At 39.5% G+C, this 19487-nt stretch overlaps 1 protein-coding gene across 1 annotated transcript in view; it reads left to right on the top strand.

Moving 5' to 3' along the window:
* Positions 1–2277: 2277 nt before the first annotated feature.
* phgdh (phosphoglycerate dehydrogenase) overlaps positions 2278–19487 on the top strand; it is a 55637-nt gene continuing 38427 nt past the window's right edge. Inside the window, exons 1-5 of the mRNA XM_060827914.1 lie at positions 2278–2522; positions 5860–6011; positions 6818–6883; positions 10887–10941; positions 14473–14571. Of these exons, the coding sequence (XP_060683897.1) occupies positions 2388–2522; positions 5860–6011; positions 6818–6883; positions 10887–10941; positions 14473–14571 (507 nt within the window). The 5' untranslated portion in view covers positions 2278–2387. The remainder of the gene's footprint in view (positions 2523–5859; positions 6012–6817; positions 6884–10886; positions 10942–14472; positions 14572–19487) is intronic.

The following is a 19487-nucleotide window of genomic DNA, read 5'->3' as shown; positions in this document are numbered from 1 at the left end:
TCATCTCAGTATTAAATTGGCATCTCTTTGAGATTTTGCCCTCTGGTCCTAGACTCTCCCATGGGGGAAACATCCTCTCAACATTTACCCTGTCAAGCCCCTTGAAAATCCTATATGTTTCAATGAGATCACCTCTTATTAGTCTAAACTCCAATGAATTCCAACATGTTTAGCCTTTGCCCATAAAACAATCCCTCCATACCAGGATCCTAGTACACCTTCTTTGAACTGCCTCCAATGAAATAATGTATTTCTTTAGAGGATGAAAACATAGTACCCCAAATGTTAAAAATCCCACAACACCAGGTTATATCCCAACAGGTTTATTTGGAAGCACTAGCTTTACCCCAAATATAGTCTCATTAGCACCTTGTACACTTACAGTAAGTCTTCCCTACGCTTATATTGCTCAAAATAAGTGCCAACATTCTATTAATCTTCCTAATTATCTCTTGCACTTGTTTACGAGTTTTCTGATCTTCCTTGATCCTGAGTATAGAGGGATTTCTTAAGAGAGATTGAGTAGATTAGTCATGTTCTCATTGGAGTTACAGAGAATGAGATGAGACCTAATGGAAACCTATATGATTTTTAGGGGGTCTGACAAGGTAGACGTGGAAATGTTGTTTCCCTCTCATGGGAGAGTCTGGACCAGAGGGCACAATCTCAGAGTAAGGAGTTGCCCGTTTAAGACAGAGATGAGGATTTTTGTTTTCTAGATAAATCTTTGGAATTCTTTACCACAGAGTGCTATACAGGGTGAGTTATTAAGTACATTCAAGGCTGAGATAAACATTTTTAATCATTAAGGGAAGCAAATTTTCGGTGGGTAAAGCCAGAAAGTGGAGTTCAGGATTGTCAGAACAGATCACGGATCAACCATAATCTCATTAAATGGAGGAGCGGGTTTGAAACGGTTAATGGCCTACTTCTGCCTCTATGCTTTACGGTCTGATAGTGTTCTTCAAAAGATTGAATGACCTCTTTCAGTGTAGCATAAGACTTTATGCTGAACTCTAATATAGTAAATCTGAACCAGCATCCATAACATATAATTTAGGTATGAGATTTATTTTGATCATCAAGGAATTTTCAGCTTCTATCTTGATGGACACTGAAGAACTTGTAGAAAATGGTAATTTTTCTTCAGAATTGACGGCACCAAGCCAAGTTAGCGTTCAATGGTATAGGAAACGACCTCCCTTCAAAAGCCTATTGCAGGTTTTCCATCAGCACGGCTCTCAGCTGTGCAAATTAGAAGTTTTAATTTATGCAAGATTGTCTCCACGATGCAATTCATTTTATGAACTGATTTTAAAGGCTGATTGGAGTATGCTACACACTGGGGATCATTTATTTTATTCACGGTGCAACACATGCTTTTTGTTACTCAAGTCAGCATTAAATGAATCAAGAAGGAATTTGGAAAACTGGCCACAGTCTGTGATTAATATTATTACATAAGGCATTGCACATAGAGATCTTTTGTTGTCCCTTTCCTACCACTAAATATTCAGCTTCGAAGCACAGAACTCCCAGTCGACATAGCGAATGCTGCGTGCCAATATTCTTATGTCTGTACTCAAAAGTTATTTGAAAAGCTTTAATTACGTAAATTATGTACTATTCATGCATTGGGAGGTACGATCCTTTACTATTTTAGTTTTTTTTAGTATTAGTTTGAACAACTAAAAGTATTCATTATAGATGAGATGTTTAATATTCCACTGTACTCCATAAACACATGTTTATATTAATATCCAAAGTTTCGTGCAAAATGCTTAATCTTCACAACTTCTGCAGAAATTCGCGGCCATTTAACTTTATAATGTAAAACCGCTTTGTAATGTTGCAGTGTAAATACAGCCTACCCTTGCACAAACGTTCAAATAAAGTAGAACAAGACTCCCTATGAGGTTAATCGCTTTTTAGTATTTACACTTTTGGTAATACTGCGTAGAGGATCTGCTTTATTAAACTTGCAGTATAAATACGTCACGAACATAAGTCCTCCTCGAACAGTAAAGCATAAAAATACTAGTTTTTTTGCACCAGTTTCACAAAACTTTGTGGGATGAAAAGGCGCTAACCGGTGAAATATTTCATTTTCATTATCCCGAAGGGAATAATTATTCCGAAATGTTGCCAACTCGTTTTACAATCAACACAGATTGCAGTTTATAATCATCATGTCGACTTTAAAATTAACATATTCAGTCAGGCTTGCTGATTTACGTGTACGAGCTCGGTTTTTTTGGGAGGTGGCTTCGATGCAATTGCCAGAGGGTGGGGTGAAAAAGCAGCTTTTAGAAAATCAGAAGGGTGAGCACGTGCTCACTTCAGCTCCGGCGAACTTCAAGTAAGAAAGGAAACAGTGAGGAAGAAAGATGGCTTTGTCCGTCTGTAATTTTCTCATCAGTGAACGCGTAGATGCCAGCTGCAAGAAGATTCTGGAAGAAAATGGCATCAAAGTGGTCCAGAGGGAAACAATGACCAAGAATGAACTCCTAGCTGAAATTAAGGTACGATTCAAAATTCTAAAATAAATTATATTTTGAGTCTTTATGATGAAAGCACGTCAGGTATTTGCAGTCGTGATGATGTGCGCAAACGGTATAATTTTGATGGGGGGGCGGGAGATGACGATAGATTTGGTCTTAACAGGGCTCAGCTTATCGAAGGATAATAGTAGAGAGAATATTATTTCTTTTATTCTCCAGGTGTGACATGCATACGTTAGACTTGAGATCGGTTGTGGGAGTAGCTAGCACCATTGAATCATTGGAACAGTTGCTCCCAAACGTTTTGTTTTGCTTTGCCGTTATGTGTGAACGGTGGATGTACTATATCTCATAGCGCGGCGCCGTCTCCTGGATTACCAGGAGACCCACCATCACCCTCCTCTTTTCTGATGCAACATCGCTCAGAGGTTTCCGCGTCCAAAACGAACAAGGTGAACTCAGGCTGCTGTCGAACCTTAACGATACAATGTGCGTTATTGACAATTCGCCAAGATTTTTCCTAAAGTAATTTCAGACCCTCTCCCAAACATTGCCTCGAATTGTTCAATGGCTTCAGCGAGATTTTAACATGAACAGTGGAGGTTTTGAGCCTGTACCCGATAACTTATTTGCTTATTATTCATCAGATGAATCCAAATCAAAGCAAAATGAACCTTTTGTCGCCCATATTTGAAACTTCAAATTGATATAGTATAGATACTGATTGCAAAAATCAGCCGGCAGTTTCAAAGGTTATATCTTTGAAGACTGCATTTCTCATTTTGCTTTTTTTAAAAAAAATGGAGTACTAATATAAATTCCATATGCTCTATAATTTGCTATGGATCCCGCAAGGAACTAGCCTGCTTTCATTTCATGTTTCAGTCTTTGATCTTTATTCTGTCACTCTTCTAATGCTGTTTATCTCGGTTTGCATTACGGCTTGAAAAGGCAAACCAGTGAATTATGCCCAGAAAATTGCTTATGTTTAAAACTGTTACACTTTTTTTGTATCCTCTTCTCCAGACAGAGAACCAGTTCTCCACCTCCCTGTCAGTCTCAATTTTTTTACCTGTTTGCTTTCCTCCTTCTTTTCCAAATCATTATGTAATATTTGGTTAGCCTGGCAATAAATAGTGGAGTGTGTGGTGCTGGAAAAGCATAGCAGGTTAGGCAGCATCTGAGGAGCAGAAAAAATTGATGTTTCAGGAATAAGCCCTTCATCAGGAGTGAGGTTTGAGGCCCAGGGGGTCAGAGAGAAATGAGGGGATGGGGATGGGATTGGGGGCAAGGTAGCTGGGAGTGTGATAGGTAGATGAAAGGAGGGGAGAAGGTGATAGATCGAACAGAAGGGTTGAGCAGATAGTCATAGAGATATACAGCATGGAAACAGACTCTTTGGTCCAACTTGTCCATGCCGACCAGGTAGCCCAACCCAATCTAGTCCCACATGTCAGCACCTTGCCCATATCCCTCCAAACCCTTCCTATTCATATACCCATCCAAATGCCTCTTAAATGTTGCAATTGTACCAGCCTCCACTTCCTCTGGCAGCTCATTCCATACACACACCACCCTCTAAGTGAAATATTTGCCTGTTCGGTCTCTTTTCTATCTTTCCCCTCTCACCCTAAACCTATGTCCTCTAGTTCTGGACTCTCCTACACCAGGGAAAAAGATCTTGTGTATTTATCTTACCCATGCATCTCGTGATTTTATAAATCTCTATAAGGTCAGTCCTCTGCTTCTGATACTCCAGGGAAAACAGCTCCAAACTATACAGCCTCTCCCAATAGCAAAAACCCTCCAATCCTGGCAACTTCCTTGTAAATCTTTTCTGAACCCTTTCAAATTTCACAACATCCTTCCGATAGGATGGCTCAGTGGTTAGCATTCTGTGTTCTAAATCTTGCCTAATCTTACCATAATTACCTTTTCCGCATCAATAACTCTCTTGCCCTGCGGTATATACCTATCCCTTTTGGTTCTGTTCACTTTAGCAATGGAATTGTGGTCATTATCACCAAAGTGCTCACCTATGTCCAAATCAAACACGTGGCCAGGTTCATTACCCAGTACCAAATCCAATGTGGCCTCGCCCCTTGTTGGCTTGTCCACATACTGTGACAGGAAACCATTCTGCACACATTGGACAAAAACAGACCCATCTAAAGTCCTTGAACTATAGTATTTCCGGTCCTTGATAAGTATGTACCTGGGAGGAAGTTGTTATTTACTAAAGAAGTTGAATCTCTTGTCAAGAGGAAGAAGGCTTATGTTAGGATAAGACAGGAACGCTCAGTAAGGGCGCTTGAGAGTTAGAAGCTAGCCAGGAAAGATCTAAAGAGAGAACTAAGAGCCAGGAGGGGACATGAGAAGTCATTGGCATATAGGATCAAGGAAGTCCCTAAAACTTTCTATAGGTATATCAGGAATAAAAGAATTTCTAAAGAAAGATTAGAGCCAATCCAGGATAGTAGTGGGAAGTTGTGTGTGGAGTCAGAGGAGATAGGGGAGTGCTAAACGAATATTTTTCATCAGTATTCACACTGGAAAAAGACAGTGTTGTTGAGGAGAATAGAGATACAGGCTACTAGACTAGACGGGATTGAGGTTCACATGGAGGAGGTGTGATCTATTTTCATACTTTCCAGAATTTTGAAATTTGCTGGTCCAAATGGGATTTATTCTCTGGGAAGCCAGGCAGGAGATTGCAGAGCCTTTGGCTTTCATCTTTTTGTCATTGTCTACAGGAATATTGCCAGAAGACTGGAGGATAGCAAATGTTGTCCCTTGGGTTTATGTGGGTTTCTGCTGATCATTCTGGTTTTCTCCCGTAGTCCAAAGATGTGCAGGTTAGGTGGATTAGCTGTAGTAAATGTGAGATTACAGGGAACATGAGAGTCTGGCTGGGATGTTGTTTGGAGGATCTGTGCCAACTTTATAGGCTGTGCTGTTGGGATTCTGATTCTTTGTCAGGGGTGGCTGTGATTGAATGTGGCTGCGTGAGTTTCCTCTGGGAGCTCTCTCTCCTCCACAGTCCAAAGATATGCAGGCTAGATGGATTGACCAAGCTAAATTACCCATCTTGAGCAGGGATGTGCCAGGGAGGTGAATTAGCTATAGGAAATGTGGGTTGACGGTTGGGGGTGAGTCGGTGTGAGATGTTGTTTGGATGGACGTGTGAACTTGATGGACTGAATGGCTTGCTCCCACACTTTAGGTTCTATGATTCTAAATATGTATCTTAAGATATTATAGAAATGTGTGATAATTATGCTTTACAATTTTTGTTGTGTAAACTTGCAGGACAACAGCAAATTCAAATAAAAGTTCTAATGAATTTCAATTGTCATAGGACTATGATGGACTTATTATCCGTTCTGGAACAAAGGTTACTGCTGATGTTATAAATGCTGCAAAGAATCTGAAGATAATTGGCAGAGCTGGAACTGGAATAGATAATGTGGATGTGGAAACATCAACAAGGAATGGAATCATTGTGATGAAGTAGGAATAATGAGAGCAAGTCTAAAACTTAAAATGTACTGAGAAAGTGAGATTTGCATAACATTAGTCTAAAAGATAACTAGCTTTGCTATAATGTATACAAAATTCATTTGTTTATAGTGTGTACTCCCAATGTCTTTATTTCAACTAAAAACAATATTAAGAATCACTTGTATATTTTACTACTTTCAATGTCGTCATTGGCTACATTGTCTTTTTGCAGAATTGTCATACATTTTCACACTCGAACTTCTACAAGCATAATACATATCAGTTTTACTTTGTAACATAGGCTATTTTTTGTTTTGAAAATTTGTTAGGAGAATATATTAATGGAAGTTTTATGGGGAAATTTTGGAGCTCCATTTGTTATCCTTATGAATATTGTAAATCACTGCAACTCACCAAATGCACGTCCATCTTCTTACACAAATCTATCTTTATATTTATAGAAAGTGTTTTTGTTTCAGCTTAGCTGTCATTTCTGGACCAGGTGTCTCAAAATGCATTTTACTTTTTCAGATTCAACTAATCAAATTCAAGAAATGACTTTCTGTCACAGAATTTGGTTTTTGTAGTATTTGAAACTGAAGCAAATAGAAGTTGTTGAAGATTATTTGGAACCAATCACAATACAGAGCAATATTATTCAAGTCTAAAATAAAGTAAATGAAGTAGAAATAGATAACTGCACCTTTTTAAATTTATAATCTTTGAACCAGTTAATCATTTCTTTTCCTAGACAGAAGTCTACTTTTGCAATCTTTAAAAGATTAGCAACTCAATTTATTTCTTTTTCTTCAAAGCACACCAAATGGAAACACTATTAGTGCAGCAGAATTGACTTGTGCAATGATCATGTGCCTGGCCAGGTAAGGTTTGTGGACAGTTGTATATTCTTCTAATTAAATTATTGATCGTAGGTATTGCTAAGTTACAAAAAAAACCTCCTCATTTGCAGGTGCATCTAAAACCAAAGATTACAAATCTCTTTTTTATAACATTTATGGCTTAATGTTTGTATCTTTTAATACATTTGGAATAGTAACTGTAGCAAAGTCATTAGTGATTAAATCAAAGACGGTAGCTTATATCACAGGAGCAAAGGAATTTGCAGTTGTTTGGGAAGTTGATTCTGGTTGAGGTGTTGTAATGGAGAAAACAGTGGGGACCCATAGGCTGCCCATTTTTGTGGGTAATCCATAAAAGCACAAGGCTTGAGTATATTTCTTTTGTTTGCAGATCCTCATAGCTCCCAAAGTTTTTGAGTCTTTGCTTTTAGTAAATATTATTGAGCCAATTATCAGTTTGAGTAATTATTTGAAATTGGTTTAGTGTAGCTGTTAGCACACCCAGAATTGTTCAAGTGTTTCTCAATCACCAAATCATGTATAAAAGTGATAATCTTCTTATAAGTTTTAGTATGGGCACATAATAGGCACATGTTGCTTGTTTCGATCAGCCAATCAATGGGACATAAAACTTGGTATCAGTGAACTGCTTGGAAGCTTGGGAATCTATAGTTCTCTGGCTGAGGCATAGCCATGGAGAGAGGAACAATCAGAGTTAATTTCCCACCCAAACATTCCTTTAATTTCTCCTGTGGTATAAATTGTGGTTTGACATTCTTGCAGTTATCTTGATGAATGCAAGATGTGAAGCTTCAACAAATTCTGTCTGGTGATGAAAGATCTATCACTGGGTTATCTCTGAGCTCAATGTCTTAATGTAACATTGTATTGGAATAAAAACTTAGTATATTTACTAGGGTGCACAAATCTCATTTTTTGTTTTGATCTCTAATGCCTATTAGGTTTAATGTTTTGTTTTTGCAAGATAACTGACAAGTTTGACAATCTGTCTAGATAATTGCAACCCCCCCTCCATGTGCTAATTTCACAAGAATTTAAAAATCACGTCTAATGGTACTGCTGTCATTTTGTCTAGATTTAGTTCAGATTATTGATTCTGGAGTTCCATGTGCTTTTAATAGATGATTATTTGGATTTGACCAAGATTTGTAAAGACTGTTCTATTGGTAATGTTTAGAATAGGATGTGATTATGGTCATTGTCATTTTCTGCCCTGTCCTCTGAACGGTCCAACTTCTCTCTTATAGTTGGGGAGAGGAATAGATGACAATAAGACCTAATTGTTTGACAGTAACAGTTGAGTTCTCAGTTTGTCAAGTATTATTCCACAGATGTGTTAGCAATATTTACTGGGTGCAATAATTGATGTGCTACAAGAGAGTATTCTTCTTTGACCGTAATGAGAATTGTTCCAAGAAGAAGTGCTAGAATCTGATACATATGAATTGGTGATCATCCACACATATTCAGAGGTTAAAATTAACTTGTAGTTTGTATTTTAGCATCAATTTTCAATAGGCTAACTTATTGAGCCTCCAGTCTGTTTTGTGACTTAATGAGATTATAACTCATCTGTATACTAGCTCAATTTAGCCACCTTGATTCTACAGTAAAAAGTGAGGTCTGCAGATGCTGGAGAACAGAGCTGAAAATGTGTTGCTGCTTAAAGCACAGCAGGTCAGGCAGCATCCAAGGAACAGGAAATTCGACGTTTTGGGCACAAGCCCTTCATCAGGAATGATTCTACACTCAATGTTCTTGGCTAATTAGTTTCCTCGTAATGTCAGTTATGTACTCTTCCCCTTGTGAAGATTGAGACACTGTAATTGTTCAAGTTTGGCATTTCTTTATTTTTGTTTTGCAAGATTGCTTTTATCAGTTTTTGAGGTCTCTGTTACACTTGATTGTCCTCTTCCTTCTAATATTATTGGACAAACCTGTGTTAACTTTGATATTCTCTTTAAGTTTCACTATCTAGTTACTTTTGAATTTAGCATACTTTGTCTTCCTTTGTTCCTAATATAGACACTGAGAACTGACAAAAATATAATTTTTCACACTACTTTTTGTTTGCTGTTTAGTTTTATCTCTTGCTAGTCATGTCAAGCATGATTGACGTTTGAGTAAGTGAACATCCTACATGGATTTTTAATGGACCTGTATTAAGCTAAACTCTTTTGAACACCTGCCACTGCTGTGCTGTAATTGGCAGTGTCTTGTCCTATTAAACGTTAATCTTGCCAAAATCTGGAAACTTGGGAGCCACACCATACTTCTCCTTTTCATACCCAATAATGAATCGGAATATATTATAACTGTTACATTTTTCCACAGTTAGATTATCAACAAAATTTGACTTATTAAACCTAGCTCACTACTTGGTTCTGGAACACACTGGTTTAGAAAACTCTTGAATGCACTGAAATTTACTGATGAGCTGTCCTAATCGATACAAAATATTAAGGCCTCCCAGAAAGTTCATTTTTGTAGAAATATGTGTCTTTCTGACTGTAAGCTTCTATCACTTGGCAGCGCAGGCTTGGAAGGCCAAAGAGCCTGTTCCTGTGCTGTATTGTTCTTTGTTCCTTTTTTTTCCTATGTGAGAAAGTAATTATTTTGAGTGCTGAAGCTCTAGAATAAGTTGCCAGTATGTGTTGAGTATGGATTTACTGCATTATTCTGATGAGAACAGCATGAAAACAGACCATTTGATTCAAGCAGTCCATGCCAACCATAATCCCAAACTAAACAAACCCCACCTGCCTATTCTTGGCCCAGATCCACCAAATGTTTCTCATTCATGTCTTTATTTAATTATCTTTTAAATACTAACTTTATCTGCATCCACCACTTCACTCTATGCATGATCGACACTTTTTAAAAAAAACAAATAAAATGTTGCCCCTAATGGTATTTAAAATTTTTCTCCTCTCAGCTTAAATATATAGCCCTTGATGTTGAAGTCCCCCACCCTAAGGAAGAGACACTTGCTCTTCAGTTTATGCCCCTTTATTATTTTATAAATGTCTAAACGCTCAGTGCTCTGGGGGAAAAAGTTCCCAGCCTCTCCATCACTCCTCCATTCTTGGCAACATCCTGAAATCCTTTCTGACCCCACTCCAATTTAATAATAATATCCCTATAACAGGGAGACCAGAACTGGACACAGTATTGCAGAATAGCCTCAATGTTCTGTACAACCTGTAACATCCCATCATGGACTGGTAGGACTGTAAGGTATATTTCTGTGCTGTTTGACTCTGACATTATGCAACTTGTGTGGAGAACACTCCACATTCTTGAGGGGGAGATATAATCATAAATTCTAGAAGTTATATTTGTTGACAATGGTAGTGGTACCAGTCACCATGATCTCTTAGGATTTGTTTGGTTGCTTGGGGTGCTGAGAGAGAAATTACCTAGAATTTTTCTCTTAAATTTAGGATTTTCCATCCTTTGACTTGCTCAGGAGATTCCACAGCAACATGCATGCAGGCTTTGTAGATGAGTTGATTTAATGTCTGTCACTTTTGTACAGCATGATCTGGGTGGCATGGTGGCTCAGTGGTTAGCACTGCTGCCTCACAGCACCAGGGATCTGGGTTTGATTCTAGCCTCTGGCAACTGTCTGTGTGGAGTTTGCATATTCTCCCCATGTCTGTATGGGTTTCCTCCCACAATCCAAAGATGTGCAGGTCAGGTGAATTGGTTATACAAAATTGCCCATAGTGCTAGGTGCATTAGTCAGAGGGAAATGCATCTGTGCAGGTTACTGTTCAGAGGGTTGGTGTGGACCTGTTAGGCTGAAGGGCTTGTTTCCACACTGTAGAGAATCTAAACTAATTTGTCTTGTTTATAACCCTGTTTTCAAAAGTAGTATCCTTGTATTCGGATCTAATTCTACTGTAATATATTGATCTAACCACAGTTTGATTTCAGTAAAAGTGCTGTATTCTATTTTCAGCTATGATGAAATGAATTACTATTTACTTTATTATTGTAGGCAAATTCCACAGGGAGTTGCTTCCATGAGAGCTGGAAACTGGGAGAGAAAGAAGGTGAGTGTGTTATGGCTGATTCAGATACAGACAAGGGAATCAAGTAAACGTTTGTCAAATGTAAAGCAAAAGCAACATAAAATATTCCTGGGAGCTTCACAGGTGCATTACAAAATAAGATTTGTCACCATATCTCAACAATTTTAGATCAAATGATCATAAATCATAGTCAAAGACATTGGTTCTTTTTTTCCTACGTGAGAAAGTAATAATGGAGTGTCTTAAAGTATAAAAGACGGCTAGAAGCCAGGGGCATTTAAGGAGGGAATTCTAGAACTGTGTGCTTATGAAATGGAGAATATGGCCACCAATAGCAGAAACATTAAAATCCGGGATGTTTAAGATGTCAGAATTGGGGGAGCACAGCCATCTTGGAGATTCTAGGGCCGGAGAAAAGTATGAGACAATGGAGGGACTTGAAAGCAAAGATGAGAGATTATAACTCACTTGTTTCACCAGAAGGTAGCTGAATACAGGCATGATAGATGAATTTAATTTGTCCTGAATAACAGGTCCCAACCAAACAAGTCCCAAGAGATCATGATGACTGGTACCACTACCTCTGGGTGCAAGTGACAATGAATTACTATTCCATTCTATTTATTTTTTTTCCTTCTTAGAAGAAATTCTTTGGTGGAATAGAAAATTTGCATTGATTTCAAAAAATCCCCCCTCCCCCACCTTTTTTATAGGAGAGACAATGGTAAGTGATATTCAGTAATGCAGAACCTTGGCTATTGTGCTGGAGTCATGGATTCAAATTCCACCATGGCAGACGCTGAAATTTTGAGTGCTGTAAAATTTGGAATTAAACACTAGTCTAATGGTGATTTAACCACTGTTAGTTTGTTTGTTTATTTAAAAAAAACATATACTTCACTAATGTACTTTGAGGGAAATAATTCTGTCATCCTAGTCTGGACTGCATGTGACTATAGACTCCTAGCAATATAGTTGACTCTTAACTGTGAGCGTATTGATGACTCAATTGTATCAAAGCCTGAAGAAAGTAACAAAACTGGACAGACTCCCAGCAACACCCTAGGCACTAGCAACAGTGATAAAACAGCCTGTCTCCTACCCAGCATCTGGAAGCTTGTGCCACAACCTAGTGTAGTCATTCCTGATGTGTCTATTCCTGATTAAGTGCTTTTGCCCAAAAAGTCTTTTTTTTTACCTGCTCCTCAGATGCTGCCCGACCTCCTGTGCTTTTCCAGCACCACTCTAATCTAGACTCTAGTGTAGGCATTGTCATGCCTTACAATGTCCCAGAAATTACCATCACCATCCCTGAATATGACCTACTGACAGAACAGACTATCAGAGGTGATGGCATGGTGATATATGGTTGGAAGAGATTTGCCCTGAAAGTTCTCCGGATTCCATGAAATCTCTTGGGCAAGTAAACCTGCTGTGGATTACCACTTATGCTCCCTTTAGCTGATCATTTTCTCTTCTATGTTGAATACCACTCGGGAGAGGCACTGGGTTTGGCAGGAACATATGTACTCTGGTGCGAACTCTGTTCCATCACCAACAATACTTTATAGCGATTACTACTGGCAATGTTGGCTGAGTCTTTAAAGGTCAACAGCTGCTAGGTCTGTAGCAGGGAGTGAGAACACCAATGAGAGCAGAAACTTAACCTTCCCTTATTCTCATCTTTCTGCAGATCTATCTGCTCACAATAGCATCAGTGGAAGTGACCACTGCTCAATGAATTTTGAGACACAGCTCTCCATTGTGTTGTGTGACATGACCATCATGCTAAATGGAACAGATTGGAAAAGATCTGGCAACTCAGTTGAGCATCAGCAGGACAATATGGGCATTCAACATCCACAGAATTGTATTTCACCACAAGCTGTAACTTCATGACCCATCCTATTCCTCCATTACTGTCAAGTTGGGAGATCAACATTAATTCAATAAAGAGTGCAGAAAGGTTTGCTAGAAGCAGCACCCAGCATAGATAAAAAGGAGTTGTTTGAAGTGATGGGAAAATAACAGCCCAGATAGGGATTATTATCTTTCACAAGAGCATTAGTTCCTCAGCCCATAAATCCTTGGGGTTACAAACCTTTTCAGGTGGGTTGAAACTTGCAGAATACTGGGGGTCGGGGAGAAGATCTCTCCATCTGTAGGAGAAACTAGGACACAAGGGTACAGTCTGAGTGAAAGCACGACCTCTTAGAAGTGAGACATGGAGGAACTTCAGCCAGAGGGTGGTTAATCTGTGGAACTCATTGCTGCAGAGGGCTGTGGAGGAGAAGTCATTAAGTGTATTTATAACCGAGATAGATTCCTAACTGGTAAGGGGATCATGGAAGAGAAAGCAGGAGAATGGAATTGAGAAATATCAGCCATGATCAAATGGCAGAGCAGAATCAAAAAGCCTAATGGCCTAATTCTGCTCTTTTATGGTTAGCCTTGAGTCTTCATGGATTAATGATTCATTTGAGGTACTGTTTGAGTAAACTGGGAGAAAAATCATATGGGGGTTGAAAATAACTTTTCATGTTCTGTTAGCACTTGTCTATTAGTTGTAAAACTATTGGCAATGTGAAAATAGTCTGTAGTTGGCATTTATAGAATCACATAGCACTGAAACAGACCCTGCAGCCCAACTCCTCCATGCAAACAGGTTTCCTAAACTGAACTAGTCCCATTGCCTGTGTTTGGTCCATAACCCTCTAAACCTTTTCAATCCATGTACCTGACTAAACCTCTCTTAAATGTTGTAATTGTGCTTGCCCGTGACCACTTCCTCTGGCAGTTTGTTCCATATGCAGATCACCTGGATGAAAAATTGCTCCTCTGGTCCCTTTTGAACCTTTCTCCTCATCTTAAAACTGTTTTGGACTCCCTAACGTGGACAAAAGATATTGGTTACTCATCTCACCCGTCATATTGTATCAACCTTTTGAAGGTCAAAGATAATCAAATACCCACAGCCTGATATGAAAAGGTAATTCACTGCAGGAATGGACATACTGGGCACCCCATGGTTGCAGTGGTGGGACAATTAGAAATCAGGGTTCAGGTGATGAAGTTACCAAGATTACATTCAGTCAGAGTTGCCATCCTTTTTATTATCTGCACTGGGTGAAGGTTTATAGTGAAAAGATGAGTGGTCTACAAGCTCATTTTGATTTTGTGTAATATGGGTTAGAAAGTTCTAAGTCTGTAGTACTCAACCTTGTATATTACACATTGCGACAGTGGTTTGAGCTGGAGGTTAGAATAAAATCAGACCATTCAGTAACCTTGTTGAAATGTGTGCATGTTGTTGAAGTCGGTTTTAAAAAATGGCTCAGCTGTGATATCCCCTGTATTCCACAATCTGATAGCACGCTGTGACTCTACATGTAGAGATTCCCATGGATGGCTGCTGCGAAGTATCTGTATGAGTCATTTACTTTGGAAAAAATAATAGAACATGTGAGAAATAAAAACAGGAATTGTATTTGAAGTTTCTGTTGTTTTTAAAGTTTGCAACTCAATTGCATTCACTTGGTATTGTATTTACAGTTCATGGGCATGGAGTTGTATGGGAAAGTCCTTGGAATTGTGGGACTTGGAAGAATTGGCAAAGAAGTAGCAATCAGAATGCAATCATTTGGAATGAAGGTAATGCCACTGTATGAGAAGGCACTAGCCTAAGTATTTATATTCATAAACAGATAAAAACAAAACATGCAAAAATATTTGCTATGAAATTATTTGTTTTCTTGTGCCTCAAGATACATCGTGGTCAAAGGTTTTGTGATGGAAATGTACATAGTCAAATTGTAATAAGAACATAAGAACAAGGAGCAGAAATAGGCCATCTGGCCCTTTGAGCCTGCTCTGCCATTTAATAAGATCTTTCTGTGCCTCAGCTGCACTTATCTGCCTCTCTCCATAACCCTTAATTTTTTTGAACAATAAAGGAATTATCTATCAAAGCTTTAAAAACAGTCATTGGGGAAGCCTTACCAACTTTATGAGGCAGGGACTTCCACAGATTCACAACCCTTTGGGCAAAGAAGTTCCTCAATTCAGTCCTAAATCTGCTCTTGCTAATTTTGAGGATATGCCCTCTTGTTCTGTTTCTTCCGCCAGTGGAAACCTCCTCCCTGATCATATATTATCTGTTCCCCTCATAATTTTGTTTCTATACGAGTCCCTCCCCCATTCTTCTAAATTCCAATGAATATGATCCCATTCTACTCAGCCTGTCCTCATAGGCCAACCTTCTCAACTCTGGAATCAACTGAGGGAATCTCCTCTGAGGCCAGTACATCATTTCTCAAGTAAGGGCACTAAAACTACATGCAGTACTCCAGGTGTGGCCTCACCAGCACCCTATACAGCTGTAATATAATTTGCTTTCTTTTGATGTGGTTCTGTTAGCCGAGCTGGGAATTTGTGTTGCAAACGTTTCGCCCCCTGTCTAGGTGACATCCTCAGTGCTTGGAAGCCTCCTGTGAAGTGCTTCTGTGATGTTTCCTCCGGCATTTGTAGTGGTTTGTCTCTGCTGCTTTTGGTTGTCAGTTCCTGCTGTCCGCTGCAGTGGCCGGTATATTGGGTCCAAAGAATTCAGGACAAAGGAATACAGGAAAGCCACACACAGACCAAGTCCTCAACTATGAAAGCAACCACCCAACACACACAAAAGAAGTTGCATCAAGACACTATTCAAAAGGGCCACAACACACTGCAGCACACCAGAACTGCAAAAAGAGGAAGAAGAACACCTATACAATGTATTCGCCAAAAACGGATACCCATGCAATTTCATCAACAGATGCCTCAGGGAAAGACAACGGAACGAGGACATGCCGCAACCCAAAGGACTGGCCACACTACCATATATCAGGAGCATATCCGAACTGACAGCCAGACTACTGCGACCACCAGGACTCATAACAGCACACAAACCAACAGCCATTCTCAGGCAACAACTCACCAGGACAAAGGACCCAATACCCAGCATGTGCAAAACCAACATAGTGTACAAAATCCCATGCAAGGACTGCACAAAACACTACATAGGACAAACAGGAAGACAGCTAACGATCCGCATCCATGAACACCAACTAGCCACGAAACGACATCCTTAGTAGCCACACACGCAGATGACAAGCAACATGAGTTCGACTGGGACAACACTACAATTATAGGGCAAGCCAAACAGAGAACAGCCAGGGAATTCCTAGAGGCATGGCACTCATCCACAGATTCAATCAATAAGCACATCGACCTGGACCCATACCGATACTAATCCTTTTTATTGTTATTCCTATCAAATTGGACGACTTCACATTTATCAACATTGTACTCCATCTGCCAGACCTTTGCCCAACCACTTAAATTATCATATCCCTCTGCAAACTGACTCTGCACACATTGCTGTATCACTCATCTTAGTGTCCTCTGCAAACTTTGCCATATTACACATGGTCCCTAATTCCACATCATCTCTGTAAATTGTAAACAATTGTGGTACCAACATGGATTCATGAGGCAAACCACAAGTCACTCATTGCCAACCAGAAAAACACTCATTTATTTCAGTCTTTGCTTCCTGTTAGTTAACCAATCCTCTCTCTATGCTAATACACTACTTGTAATGGCTTGCATCTTTATCTTCTGCAGCACCCTTTCTTTGTGGCACCTTGGCAGAGGCCTTTTCAAATCTAGATATATCACTTCTACTGAGTCTCTGTTGTCCACTGTAATCATAATGTCCTCTCAGAATTCCAGTAAGTTAGTTAAGCATAACCTTCTTTACATGAACTCATGATGTATCTGTCCAATGGGACAATTTCCAATGATCTAATTAATCATTTTACATGCTTACACCTTCTTATGAAGTAAGAGAATATTAAACATTAAATTGCTCATTTTAAAAAAAACAGCTTAATGTCATAAGAGAATATCAAACATTGCTATCCATTAGACTGATTTCTAGTAAGCCATTGTAATTCCATTTTAATTCCTGCTTTGAAAATGAAAATATTCACTTTCAGTCATGCTGTAGCCTCACTGGATTAAATTAACAAAAAATCAATGTCCTGTTCATGTGAAAATTTAATGGTCTGATTTGCCTGTACTGACAGGACAGATGGAGAATTATAGGCCAATTAGCCTAACCTTGGTTGTTGGTAAAATTCTAGAATCCATCATGAAGGATGAGGTTTCTAAATTCTTGGAAAAGCAGAGTCTGATTAGAACAAGTCAACATAGATTTAGTAAGGGGAGGTCGTGCCTGACAAACCTGTTGGAATTCTTTGAAGAGGTGACAAGTAGGTTAGACCAGGGAAACCCAGTGGATGTGGTCTATCTAGACTTCCAAAAGGCCTTTGTTAAGGTGCCACATGGGAGGCTGCTGAGCAAGGTGACGGCCCATGGTGTTCGAGGTGAGCTACTGGTATGGATTGAGGATTGGCTGTCTGACAGAAGACAGAGAGTTGGGATAAAAGGTTCTTTTTCGGAATGGCAGCCGGTGACAAGCGGTGTCCCGCAGGGTTCAGTGTTGGGGCCGCAGCTGTTCATATTATATATTAATGATCTGGATGAAGGGACTGGGGGCATTCTAGCGAAGTTGCCGATGATACGAAGTTAGGTGGACAGGCAGGTAGTACTGAGGAAGTGGGGAGGCTGCAGAAGGATCTAGACAGTTTGGGAGAGTGGTCCAGGAAATGGCTGATGGAATTCAACGTGAGCAAATGTGAGGTTTTGCACTTTGGAAAAAAGAATAAAAGCATAGACTACTCTCTAAATGGTGAGAAAATTCATAAAGCCAAAGTACAAAGGGATCTGGGAGTGCTAGTCAAGGATTCTCTAAAGGTAAACATGCAGGTTGAGTCCGTGATTAAGAAAGCGAATGCAATGTTGTCACTTATCTCAAGAGGGTTGGAATATAAAAGCACCATTGTGCCACTGAGACATTTTATAAAGCTCCGGTTAGGCCCCATTTGGAGTACTGCGTCCAGTTTTGGTCCCCACACCTCAGGAAGGACATACTGGCACTGGAACATGTCCAGCGGAGATTCACATGGATGATCCCTGGAATGGTTGGTCTAACATACGAGGAACGGCTGAGGATCCTGGGACTGTATTCATTAGAGTTTAAAAGATTAAGGGGAGATTTAATAGAAACTTACAAGATAATACATGGCTTGGAAAGGGTGGACGCTAGGAAATTGTTTCCATTAGGCGAGGAAACTAGGACCCGTGGACACAGCCTTAGAATTAGAGGGGGTCAATTCAGAACAGAAATGCGGAGACATTTCTTCAGCCAGAGTGTGGTGGGCCTGTGGAATTCATTGCCGCAGAGTGCAGTGGAGGCCGGGACGCTAAATGTCTTCAAGGCAGAGATTGATAGATTCTTGATGTCTCAAGGAATTAAGAGCTATGGGGAGAATGCGGGTAAGTGAAGTTGAAATGCCCATCAGCCATGATTGAATGGCAGAGTGGACTCGATGGGCTGAATGGCCTTCCTTCCACTCCTATGTCTTATGGTCTTATGGTCTTATGGACAAGAGCTATTAGCTTCCATTGTTTGAAATTGGATTCCCTACAGTGTGGAAACAGGCCCTTTGACCCAACAAGTCCACACTGACCTTCCAAAGAATAATCCACCCAAACACATTTCCTTCTGACTAATGCACCTAACACTATGGGCAATTTAGCATGGCCAATTCACCTGACCTGCACATCTTTGGACTGTGGGAGGAAACCCACGCAACACTGGGAGAGTGTGCAAACTCCACACAGACAGTTGCCTGAGGTTGGAATCTGGGAGTAAGCAAGGCAAAATTCGAAGAGATTGTTAGAATGGGGGAGGCAGTTAAATGTGCACTTGCATAGTGTACTTCATAATCTTAGGACACCTCAAGATGTTTTTACAGCTGGTGATGTACTTTTGAAATGCAATCACTGATGCACTGCAGAAAATACCAAGCCATTTTATACACACCAAGGTTCCACAAACAACAATGTGATATAACAACTAAATTAACTGCTTTAATGATGCAGCAGTGCTAACCACTGAGCCACATACTGCCTGTTATGTATATCCTTTGCTCATTGCATTGGAATAAGCTTCTGAAATGTTTGCAAGATGTCTGGAAAAAGGCATAACTTGAGGTGTGTGGCTTTTAGAATAGAGTTGAACCCTGAGCTGTAACAGAAGCATTATCTTACCATAAATCCTCAGATTTCCTCCAAGATGAGACCAAATTGAATTTATAAGGAGATCATTAAATGTATATACAGTTTGAATAGACTAGTATCAGAACTTCTGCATGTACAAATTTTATGAATGCAGGTTTTGGAAGGTTATGTTATCATCCACAATGCAGCTGGAATTTTACTGATTCCTAAAATGCCATTGTTGGTCTTTGTACAATATGAACAATACTACCATTGAAACACTAATAATGGGCATTTGTAATGCTTTTAATCTGGGTTGTGATAAAATATAGAATTGATATAAAATCAATTATTCTATTATTTTGAAGGAATATTGTTCTCAATGAAGGTTCTCCAAAAGTGAT

Source organism: Hemiscyllium ocellatum, chromosome 7, assembly GCF_020745735.1.
Source record: "Hemiscyllium ocellatum isolate sHemOce1 chromosome 7, sHemOce1.pat.X.cur, whole genome shotgun sequence".
NCBI classification, from domain to species: domain Eukaryota; kingdom Metazoa; phylum Chordata; class Chondrichthyes; order Orectolobiformes; family Hemiscylliidae; genus Hemiscyllium; species Hemiscyllium ocellatum.
Note: the sequence above shows the minus strand (reverse complement) of the source record. Positions and strands in the feature narration are given on the sequence as shown.